We start from the raw sequence: 12010 nt of genomic DNA, 5'->3' as shown, positions 1-12010 counted from the left end.
TAATTTGGGGCACAAATAATCAACTTGTGATTATCATCACGGAAGTCACATGGCATGTTGTAAATTTCATAACTCTTTTACTCAAATTATCCCAAAAAGGATTGCAATTAGGCCAACAACTGGCAGCCACTTAGACTTCAAACTACATAAGACTTCAAATATTAAGACTTCAAACTAACACTCCTTTTACAAATACTATATGCCTAATCTACATAATGTCTCCTCCTATCACAGATGGCGTCTTTTGGTCAGTGTGGTGGCTTGGGTTGATGAAAGCAAGCTTAATGCTTCATCACGTCTTGAATTAAGCTCATGATTCACTAGCCACCACATGAGGTTTCGTCGGAATTCAGCCACTTGTTCATCCGTATAGTGAAGTATCTCACCGGGCTTCCATTTACTCAACCATATTAATACATGAACACCGCAGTCTCGCCTGCACATCAAAACATACCAACGATGTAAAAGAATGAAAATAACACATTGGGCTACTTTGAGACGTAATAATATCAACAACATAAACCACTCACAGATTGTTTTGTTGCGGAACAGGAGCCCAAATGATATCACTCATTTTCTTCTTCCCAGTGGCATTAGGCTTAACTATCTCAATAATGTCATAAAATCTATTCCTCTGCACAATATCATTACGCAATTGTAAATAAAAGGTAAATGAAATGTCAATCATAGAAGATGAGTTGCATTATCCTTACACATTCAGTGACGACGGTCGTCATGTCATCAATAATTACACCCTTCTTCTTGCTCTTCTTCTTACCCTCTAAATTTGGCTTCATTGAGTCCAGCACATAGAAATTCATTGTGCTAGGCTCAAGCACAACACAGAACCAGTGAGCGCCAACAAGTGTGGGTCCAAAGATCAAATCACATTCTCCTATGTTGTAGCCTACATTTTCAGGTAAAAATTGTTTCTTCCGTTTTGTAGCATCCCACAGCTTTGGGTTAGCTGCCATTATTGCCTGAAACATGAACATTTTAGTCATTTATCAATATCAATCGACAAAAAACTAACATCTCAGCAAGCTTACCATAAAATCAGCATAAAAAATGTGCCGCTTCACCTGCCCTTCCTTCTCCATATCAGCCATTAGAGTCTTGCACACAGTTGACATCAGCTGTACGCAAAGAGATTATTGTTTTGATGAACCCAAAATGCAGCATCTACTAAACAATTAAATGACCTCATCACAAATATTCTACTTACCCGGTTACCTATTTTCTCAATTCCGCCAAGTGTCCTTAGCTGATCCCGAGTGATATCTTCATCAGAGATTTTCACCAAAGGCCTAAAAATATGTTGTCAATATCATTATGCATATAGTCAATTACCACAAAATTGTAATGAATATGATTACGTGGGTAGTGGATATGTACATACATGTCACCCTCCTTGCTTGAACACATACGGGAAACTATGTCATAAAACCGGTCCTTGTCATCCATGGGCCTCTTTCGCCTCTTAGTTGGCTTTGTCAAAATCCATGGAGAATTGATAGCGGATTTCATCTCCCTTTGCGATCTCCGGAGTTGACATCCCTTGTCCATGGGGGACAAAGGCAGGGGAGACTCCATAATTTCTTTGTCTGCACCTTCTGCTGCAACACCAATGTCATCACCCCTATCTGAGCCAGTTGCATCATCGTCTCCCTGACCATCTCCCCCGTGGAACTCATCTCTATCATCACCTTCGTCATCAGACTCATGTCCATCATGATCATGGGAGTCTTCATCGCCAAATGCATCATCATCTCCCTTATCATCATCTGGGACGTCAATAGGGTCCTCATCATCTGTGGTCACATTATTTTCCTCTATCCTTATCTGCACCTTATCTAGCTCATCTTCCATTGCACTTATAAGCCTCATAGTGCTTAATTCGATCTGAGCCATCAATCGTCCGTGCAACTTCTGTAACTCCTGCAGCAAACAATTTAAAATGAGTAAACACTTTTTTCATGAGATTATTTGCTAATGAGAATGAAAATTAGTAATGAAAGCACATACCGGGTGTAAATGAGCCACACTTCTGCGTTTTCCTTCATCCTTCCCACTTCTATCCATACTCCCTTGCCCTTATACAGTAAACCCCTCTTGCTTTCCCTCTCCTTCTTTTCCAGCTTCCTTATCCTCTCATCAGTCCAGAATTGAATGGCATTTAGGGACCCTCTCTCAACAGTTTTGGATAGTGGGAAGTGCTCAGCAAAATATAACTACAATAGTAAATCATTAACTTGCCAATTCCACAAATAAAGAAAACAATAACTTAGAAGCATAAGTCAGAAATACATACCAACAGGAGGTAGATGCATCCTCCCACATTGCAGCTTCCTTCATCTTCATCTTCGTCTTTCTTTGCTTTTGTGTACACTTTCACATAATCTCCCATCTCTTTCCACAAGTGCTTCACAATGTACGTGGCCCAATCAAATTGGTGAAATCCCTTCATGGTACAGCACATGACTCTTATTAGCTTGTCACTCACAGTTGTTTGTGAAGTAGGAGTTAAAAAACTCCCAAGTGTGTACAGCATAAACAGGAACTCAAACTCATCTTTCTTCTGCCCAGATTTAATGTCATTGAGTATCTTCGTATAAGGGACTTTACCAAATTCCTCCTTCAACCTCTGGTATGTCTCATCATCATCACATACGTCCATTTTTACCTTCTCCCCTGTGTGGGGTACACCCAACAAGTTTGCAACATCATTTGCTTCTATTTCCTTTATTATCCCTCTTATTAGAAATTGATGGGTAGGCGGATCATATGCTCGGAGAACACATACTATGAGGTCACGAGGGAGTCTCTCACATCCAATGTCAAGTAAATGGCCAAAGCCTAAATTTTGTACCCTCACTTTCAAATCTTCATCATCTTTTATGAAGTCCACTAATGACTTAAATTGCCGAACCGAGCAACGAGTGCTAAAAGCCACTTTTTTCTTCCTCTTCTTCTTCATCCCTTCCTTTCTTGATTGCTTCACCCTATCACTGTATTTCTTCTGCTCCTCTGGTGTCAACTGCTTCCATGCCTTTGATGCCTTTTTCGCTTGTTCAGACATATTCTTAAACTTCTCCCCACCCTTAAGAAATTCTCGTCTAAACAACATGTAGCCATTCTTCACTTCTTCACTTGGCCCTCCTTCTACAACAAGCATAAATAACTAAATCTGGTCAGTTGAACAGCTCAACTTTCTTTGCATTTCAAAAAAGTTGTCATTACCATTTCCAGTGTAGTCATTCACATTATAGGTGTTGTTATTTAGCCACAAAATGAACCTCGACTATTTACTACTCATATAACTAAATTTGCTGATCACGTAATGAATGTTATTGCTTCTTTCTCACTTCACAGAACAGAGCAGAAAATAGAGACTAATGACATAATACACTTTAACAACAAACTAAAAACAATCTAACTTACCAAACCTATATAACTCAACCACTTAATTCCTATTACAACTGCATATTACCGTTTGTCGCAGTCACAGTTACTTCGCCAACCTCCTCCATGACAGCAATGCGATTGATGCTTCTCAGCACTTCAGCGACCTCTACCTCTTCAATCCTCAAACCAGCAGATTAATCTCTACCTCTTCAATCCTCAGACCAACAGATTCAAAAATAAATGAATATGCATTAAAAGTGATTCTTTCTCGATGAAATGTTACAAAATTTGTATCTTCAAGTAACTTATATTATGGAAATTACTACTACACAGTGCCACAGATGACCAAGTAAATTATACCAATACATAAGAAGGCCACAAAGGTTATTCTCACTTGGTACATACTGAAATGAATATGCATGTTCATCCCCAGGTAAATTGCACCGCTAAATGACTGAGGTTATGCCCATTAGGTAGCTATATCTTCAAAACAGAGTTCTACCCACGAAAAGTCACCCCTTTCAATTTATTTTACAATGTTAAATTTGCATAACCAATATGGGGATACAGTTGAACTCATTTTAGTCCCATACACAATGCTAAAAATGTGCAATGCCCATTACACGAACAGACCAAACAAGGGGGCGGAAACAGGAAGCATCCTGCTCATGTGCGACAGTGGTCTCAATTTATGGGCATCTAAAAAGTAGTGTAGCAATCATAAACACACACGTATATTATGCCTTCCAACATTACAGCAACACAGCAATCAGACAACAACAATCAGAGAGATATCTCGTCAAACATGGACCGAGTTATATGAATCAGAGCAAGCAAGCAACTTCTGTAATTCCGTCACACACAGAAGCACCGACTTTTAATCTAATCTACCTTTACATTCCATTTTAAGCCTTTACCATTGCTTCCCCCTTTACAACCAACATTCACCGTTTTCCCCAAATTAAAACACTCCAATCAGACAAGCACAAGACGGAGACATTTGGGTGGCTTACCGGGGTCCGAACGAATATCGACTTCTTCCTCAACCGGTGACGACCTTACAGGTGCTCTCCCTCGAAATCTCTCTCTCTAGCCACCCCCTCTCCCTTCTGAAGATTGAAGCTTCTCACTGGTTTATTGCTTCTCACTACGACCCACGGAAAAGACGAAGAAGCCGGACGCTATTCACATTCCTCGTTCACAGTTCCTCAACCATGCCAATGTGAGACTTGCGACAACCATATGCAGTTTCGCCGAGTGTAATGTGAGAGTTCGGAGAACCCTATGGTCTATGCAGTTTCGCCGAGTGGAGAACCGCCAACCAAACTCCAGTTCCGTTGCACAATATCCCGCCCTCTGATTCCCGAAAAAATTAAGGGCATTTCAGTCTTTTTGGCGAATTACTCAAATTCCAGATTGATACCCCATACCCATTTTGTCATTTCAGTAATTTACATGCCCATTTTGTCATTTTAGAATTCAACAGTCATTTTCTTGTCATTTTCCCTTTTTTCTTTTATAAAGTACTCATTAGTCTTAGCTTTTTTTCAATATCATGCTGTTCTTTTGATGTATCGAAAGATTCGCAAGTGGATCTGTAGATGTATAATAAAGCAAAAAGAATATTATGTATGGGCACATCCATAAAGCCAAAAGAAGTACGAATTTGGTTTAATGCACAAATTTGATGATAAAAAAAATAGATTAAGAATTCATGAACAAAAGAATAGTAATATAAGGAAGCCTTGGAAAAAGTGACTTTTTATTTTATATATAATATATCCAGCACTTATTATAAGTTTCAAATAACTAATTTACGGATAATGAACAAGTAATTAAAATGTGTTAAAAGCAATAAATATGTTAGAAATATAGTTTTGTTTTCAAATATGTCTTTATAATAAACAAGAAAAATAATAAAAGATAATGTATAAGAAAATGTGACAAGAGGGTATGTTAAAAGAAAGAGAATAAATAATTAAGGACACAAATGAAGAAAAAATGTATTAAATATTTGGATAAATTCCAAATTAGAGTTTATAAAATGGACCACACTTTTTTCAAATTTGAACCTTACAAATAGCGAGAGAGGGATTATATTCTTAGCCAAAGGGTTTTCTTGACATCCGAGGGTGCATATTATTATACTCAAACCACCTTCCATAATACTACCAGTTAGACTCCAAAAACCAATCTCATTATTGAAGATTTAATTTGCCTGTGCTCTATTTTCCTGGCAAGAATGTACGTTGATTCATCCTTTAAATGTTCTCTCAATTTGTTAATTTTAATTTGCTTCTTTATTCTCCATTTTTTCCTTTTTCTAACCGATTTGATTTGAACAGTAAAACTGAAAAAAGAAGACTGCTCTGTTAGCTTGTTGAAGGCATGGTCAAGCAATTTGCAATCTCCAAAAACTTGGTAGGTTCATCATCACCTTCCCTTTTTATCTCTTAGTTATTTACTTTTCCTTTATCATTGTTAGTGTTTTTATACCGCCTCTGGTCCTGTTTTTAATTATAAAACCTCATTTCTAAACTATAAATGAGATCTTATAATTAAGACCGAAGGTCGTATTATAAGTTTATGTGTCTCTTTTGCTTCATATATGAGTTCTGTCTTCTGCTTTGATACCGAGCCTTACAGGGAAACATTAATTCCACTAGATTACTAATGAGATACCTTGAAATTATTCTAGGCTTTATATCGTGATAAATAATCTCTTCATAAATAATATTCTTTAATACTGAAAGTTTTGGTATGCTAGTTTTTGTACTCTGGGCAAAGGAGGCAGATTAAAATTGTTGTCTTTATCTTCTGATTAATTGCCGCATTATTCACCTCACAATTATATTCTTTAACCTATTTTTAAGTTTTGTTCTTTTATTTTTGCAGTTTGTGTGCCCTAACATCCGGTCATATTTAGATTCTTCATTGCAGCTGTAACCTGTTTGATTGCTTTGTCTTTCTATAAAATTTACAAAAACGGGGGAAAAAAGGGAAAAGCAAAAAGGAGACTTCTTATATCGTCCAAGAATCGTCAAGCGGACGACGTTGGAATCTCGAAAAAAGAGAGAAGGTAATAATATATTTTGATTGTGTCCATCTTACTGTCAATGTCCCTATTTGTTATTTGCAATTTAATTACTCCTCTGGTCCTATTTATAGGGCAGAGAGAGAAGGTTTTTTTTGGTCCTATTTATAAGTCACTTCATTAACTTTTCAGTGTGAATGTACTATTTTGTCCTTCATTTATTATAGTGTAAGTAGTTATTTTTTTTGAAAAGAGTATATATTAAATAGGGGTAAAGTTGGAAAGTTGCTATATTTTAATGGAGAGTTAATGCAGTTTAAGGTTTTTCTTGGTCTGTGTGAAACATGTTGGAAGTGCCTTATAAATAGGACCAGAGGAGTATATTTAATCTGGAAGAATGTTGAAGATTTATTGTTATTGATGAGTGCAATCCCATTACATGGAATCCGCTGCTAGTTGACATAACTTGATAAGCATTTATTTATCATCTGATTTCCCTCATATTCTTGGAAATACCTTATAATTAAAAGGATTTTTTTTTGGTTTTAAATTTTTAATACATTTTTGAAAAATCACGTCTCAACATGTTTTTACCTGAACATTCATTAGGATTATATCAAACTAACTTACTTCCCATTTGAAAAGTTAATTACTGTTGTCAGAAAAACAACAGGGTTATAATATATCACATGATAGGATGCAGGGTTACGTTAAATATTTGCAGTAGTTATAGTAATGTAAGAAAATGAAGGAATTTTGTTATAAAAAATAAAGAAAATGAAGGAATTTGAACTAACTGACAAATTAACTTTGATTAACTAATTAACAAAAGCCTAGGAATTCATCAACAAAATAATAAAAAAAACAATACTTGTAAATTTGAGTTTGTCAGTCCAATAATTGAGGCCACATACAGTAAACAATTATAGATATTCTAGTTAGTAAGTTTCGGAAGAAGGCAAGGAGAGGTTAATAATATTATTCTCTTAAATATGCTGATTTTCTTTGATTTATTATGTGTTGCATGACGACTGAAATTCTTTTTTCTTTTTCCTTTTTTTGGCAGTTTGCATACCCTGATTAGTTCGTGTTTGGGTTCTTCATTTTAGTTTTCCATTCGATGTATTGTTTTTAATTTCTACAAATTAAAATAGAACTGTCAAAGGGATCATTCAAAAGTATTGTAATCTTTGAAGAAAGGTTAGTGTATGTTTTTGATAAATATAAAATAATAAAGTAGAGAGAAAAATAGGAGAATGAACTGATAATTTGCATTAACTGAATGGGGCCCTTAAATAGGCAAATTACATGATAAATAAATAATAAAAATAATAACCCCACCTTCAAAAAATTAGCCATGACTCATAAAATGGGATAATGGAATCTGATCCTAAATGCGTGGAATGTGGGTAGCAAAAATCGTGCAACAAATAATCAATAACGGGAAAATGGGATAGTGGGAGTAATGGGCAATCAGGTGAATAATTCAAAGAAATTAAAATCAATTAATTTCCAACAATCCTTCCCTTAAACTAATGTTTGCAAACATTTAGTTTAAGAGTACCAGGATTTAAGCTAAGCCCTCCCATGAACAAAATCTTCCATAGAACACACTCCAAGCATCTTTCTAAGCTTCATGAACAGATCTTGCTTGAGTGATTTAGTAAAAATGTCAACCACTTGATCTTCACTTTTGCAGAATACCAAATCAATAGTATCATTATTGCAAAGGTCACGCAGAAAATGATATCTAACGTCAATATGCTTGCTTCTTCCATGCAATGTTGGATTTTTGGAAATTTTAATTGCTGAAACATTGTTGCAATAAATAGTTGCTGGACCCTTTTCTTGATTCTGAATTGTTTCAAGCAATCTTCTTAGCCATATAGCTTAACACGAACAAGCTGCTGCAGCAACAAATTCAGCTTCTGTAGTCAACAAAGTAACAATTGGTTGTTTCTTTGAAGACCAAGAAATAGCTCCATCACTCATCATAAAAACAAAGCCTGGTGTACTTTTTCTGTCATCCAGGTCTCCAGCATAATCACTGTCAGAAAAGCCATGAAACTTTTCTTTTGGGTTAGCCTTATAAAAAAAATACCAAAATCAATGGTACCTTTCAGATAATGAAAAATACTTTTTGCAGCTAACAGATGATTTTCAGTTGGATTTTCCATATGACGACTTATAAGACTAACACCATGCATGATGTCAGGCCTTGTAGAAGTGAGATACATTGAACTTCCAACCATTTGCTTGAAGAAAGTAGCATTAACTTTCTTTCCTCCATCATCTTTCACCAACTTTAAGCCACATTCTACTGGAGTACGAACGGGATTGCAATCCCTCATTCTGAACCTGTCCAAAATCTCAAGAACATACTTCTTTTGTGAAATAAAAATCCCACTTGATGATTGCATAACTTCAATGCCAAGAAAATAACGCATTAAGCCCAAATTAGACATCTCAAATTCTTTCATTATGTTCTCCTTAAAAGCGTCAATCATGCCTATATCATTTCTATTATAAATTAAATCATCAACATAACGAGACGCAATAAGAATTTTTCCATCTTTTCCAAATTTTGTAAAGAGAGTATGTTCATGAGGGCATTTTTGAAAACCTTCTTTAGAAAAATAGGCATTTATATGACTATACCAAGCTTGTGGTGCTTGTTTTAGGCCATACAAAACCTTTTTAAGTTTATATACCTTTTCTTCACTCCCTTTCTTCACATATCCAAGTGGCTGATCAACATAGACTTCTTCCTGCAACTCACCATGTAAAAATGCAGATTTCACATCTAATTGATAAACTTGCCAAGAATTTTGGGCAACCATGGCTAACACTAAACGAACAGTGTCAAGCCTAGCAACTAGAGCAAAAACTGCTTTATAGTCAATCCCAAATTCTTGCCTGTAGCCTTTTACAACAAGGCGTGCCTTGTATTTGTCAACTCCACCATCTTTGTTCAGCTTTGTTTTGTAAACCCATTTGATTTCAATGGATTTCTGCCCTCGGGAGCTCCACCAATTCCCATGTATTATTTTTCTCTATAGATTTGATCTCCTCATCCGTGGCAATTTGCCATTTTTTATCTTTATCAGCTTCTTCAAATGTGAGGGGATCACAATCTGCAAACAAAGCAAGGTGAGCTACCGAATCATCATCAGATAAGTCATCTCCACTTACATAATCCACCATCCAAGATGGTCTCTTTTGAGCTCGACTAGCACGAGATTCTTCCACTATTATAGTGGTTGATGCTTCTGCACCATTTGGAGAATGTTCAAGAGTAGCAACAGTGGTATTTTCTGGGTGTGGCACTTGCTCCTTTTTGTCTTCAATTTCATCATCACAATTAGTTGGAGAAGGCTGTTGCCTATTCCAATTCCAAGTACTATCTTCATAAAAAATAACATCCCTGCTAATCACAATCTTATTGGTTAGGGGATTAGATAATTTATAAGCTTTAGATTGTTCACTTACACCCAAAAAAACACATTTTTCACTTTTATCATCAAGCTTCTTTCTTTTCTCATATGGAACATGAGCATAGGCAATGCAACCAAAAATTCTGAAGTGGTCAATAGTTGGCTTTCGTCTACTCTAAGCTTCTTGTGGAGTCATGTTTTGAACATAAAAAGTAGGACATCTATTCAATACATGAATGCTCCAATTTATTGCTTCTGGCTAGAAATTCTTTGGAACTTTTCCCTTTGCTGGCAAGCTTCTCACCATGTTGAAGATGGTTCTATTCTTGCTCTCTGATGCACCATTTTGTTGTGGTGTATAAGCAGTTGTAAGCTCTCTTCGAATACCAAATTGCTCACAAAAATTTGCAAATTCTTTTGAGCAATATTCTCCACCGTGATCTGTACAGAGAGTTTTAATTTCAATTTCAGCTTTAAAGCTTTTAAATATATTAAAAGCTTTATTTTTCTCCTACAAAAAATAAACCCAAGTTTTTCTAGTAAAATCATCAATAAATGTGATAAAATATTTTTTACCACCATTAGAAGTTGGTGTTATTGGCCCACAAATGTCAGAATGAATTAGCTCCAAGACTTCTTTTGCTCTCCATGACTTTCCTTGAGGAAAGTGAGAACGTGGTTGTTTGCCAACAACACACTCTTCACAAACTTGGGAAGGAGCAGAAATTTGAGGAAGACCAGTGACCATATTTTTTTGATGAAGAGTTTTCAATCCACCAAAGTTCAAGTGGCCATAACGGTAATGCCAAAGCCACAAAACATCCTTCTCGTTAGCGAACAAGCAAGACTAAACACTCATTATCTTCAGAGGGAATAACCTATTTGAAGTCATTGGAATAACAACAATAGCACCTCATGAAGGATCATATATCTCACAACTCTTGTTCTGAAAAGTAATAGTATACCCTTTTTCTTGCAATTGACCACCACTCAACAAATTACTTTTTAGATCAGGAGCATAATAGACATCAGATATGGTTTCAACAAAACCATTTTTAGTTTTTATTTTAATGTTGCCTTTTCCCAACACCTTAACAGTAGAACAATCACCAAAACTTATGGTGGAATTGAAACCTTCATCTAAAGAAGAAAATAAAGATTTTCTTCCACACATGTGGTTGCTACAGCCAGTATCCACATACCAAATATTTGAATGAAGTGCCTTGGTAATTTAATATGCCATCAACAAGGTATCTTCAGCCTTCTGTTCTACAAAATTTGACTTCTCTCCTTTTTTCTTGTTAGGCAACCTAGCATAACACTTAGAATGATAATGGCCAAATTTATGACATCTAAAGCTTTCTACCTTAGATTTATCAAATTGCTGATCTCGTTCTTCATGTCTGCCTTGAAATTCATCCTCCTCCCCTTTGTCATCTCTATGGCCTTGGTCTCGTCTTCCTCTACCACGACCTCTTCCTCTTCCTCGACCTTGACCTCTACCTCTACCCCTTCCTCTAGAGTTTGAGGAACGAGTTGTAGTGGAAGCTTTTAAAGCTTGTGCCTCTGATGTTGAACTGCGGTTCATTTTCTGGCCATGAACTAACAAGGAGCTCTGTAATTCATCAAGTGAGAGTGCATCTATATCTTTCGACTCTTCAACAGAGCAAACAACATAATCAAATTTGGAAGTTAATGAACGCAATATTTTTTTCAACAAGAGTAACATCTTGCATTTTTTTCACCATATAAACGCATCTTGTTACTTATCTCCAAAGTCCTGCCACAATAACTAGTGACAAATTCACCATCCTTCATCTGCAGAGTTTCAAAATCTCTTCTCAAGGCTTGAAGCTGGGCACACTTCACTCTAGTAGTGCCTTCGTATTTCCTCTTCATGGAATCCCATATATCCTTGGAAGTATCTTTGCAAAGAATAGTTTCCAGGATGTGACGATCAATTGCTTGAAACAAATAGTTCTTCGCCTTCAAATCCTTCAGCTTCAATGCCTCAATTTTTGATGGTTTTGCATTCGTAGGTGCTGCTACATCCTTCTCTACAACCTGCCAATACTCCTTGGATCTCAAGAAGTTCTCCATTAGCATGCTCCAATGATCATAATGACCATCAAAGCAA

General features: G+C 36.2%; 2 protein-coding genes across 2 annotated transcripts; both read right to left on the bottom strand.

Annotated features, from left to right (window-relative positions):
• LOC114743858 (sentrin-specific protease 2-like) lies at window positions 1–1565 on the bottom strand. Its single transcript, XM_028932090.1, has 6 exons — window positions 1400–1565; window positions 1226–1307; window positions 1050–1136; window positions 714–980; window positions 531–634; window positions 1–436 (listed from the first exon to the last, which is right to left on the bottom strand). The coding sequence occupies exons 1-6, from the start codon at window positions 1525–1527 to the stop codon at window positions 229–231; spliced, it is 876 nt and encodes a 291-aa protein (XP_028787923.1). The 5' UTR covers window positions 1528–1565; the 3' UTR covers window positions 1–228.
• Window positions 1566–1910: 345 nt separating this feature from the next.
• LOC114741103 (uncharacterized) lies at window positions 1911–4603 on the bottom strand. Its single transcript, XM_028929392.1, has 5 exons — window positions 4419–4603; window positions 3491–3612; window positions 2312–3162; window positions 2026–2231; window positions 1911–1938 (listed from the first exon to the last, which is right to left on the bottom strand). Exons 2-5 carry the CDS (start codon window positions 3528–3530, stop codon window positions 1911–1913), a joined length of 1125 nt encoding a protein of 374 aa, XP_028785225.1. The 5' UTR covers window positions 3531–3612; window positions 4419–4603.
• Window positions 4604–12010: the final 7407 nt, after the last annotated feature.

The sequence above is a fragment of the Neltuma alba genome, unplaced genomic scaffold (assembly GCF_004799145.2).
Source record: "Neltuma alba isolate B1F8T4 unplaced genomic scaffold, ASM479914v2 tig00000105_pilon, whole genome shotgun sequence".
Classification (NCBI taxonomy): Eukaryota; Viridiplantae; Streptophyta; class Magnoliopsida; order Fabales; family Fabaceae; genus Neltuma; species Neltuma alba.
Note: the sequence above shows the minus strand (reverse complement) of the source record. Positions and strands in the feature narration are given on the sequence as shown.

Excerpts from the sequence above, each read along its gene's own strand:
- LOC114743858 (XM_028932090.1), bottom strand. The coding sequence starts at position 1,527 with ATGAAATCCGCTATCAATTCTCCATGGATTTTGACAAAGCCAACTAAG. Across the intron at positions 1,308-1,399 it reads TCAAGCAAGGAGGGTGACAT|GCCTTTGGTGAAAATCTCTG; the intron begins GTATGTACATAT and ends ACATATTTTTAG. Across the intron at positions 437-530 it reads GTTCCGCAACAAAACAATCT|GCGAGACTGCGGTGTTCATG; the intron begins GTGAGTGGTTTA and ends TTTGATGTGCAG.
- LOC114741103 (XM_028929392.1), bottom strand. The coding sequence starts at position 3,530 with ATGGAGGAGGTTGGCGAAGTAACTGTGACTGCGACAAACG. Across the intron at positions 3,163-3,490 it reads AACTGTGACTGCGACAAACG|AAGGAGGGCCAAGTGAAGAA; the intron begins GTAATATGCAGT and ends TGCTTGTTGTAG. Across the intron at positions 2,232-2,311 it reads GATGCATCTACCTCCTGTTG|TTATATTTTGCTGAGCACTT; the intron begins GTATGTATTTCT and ends TTACTATTGTAG.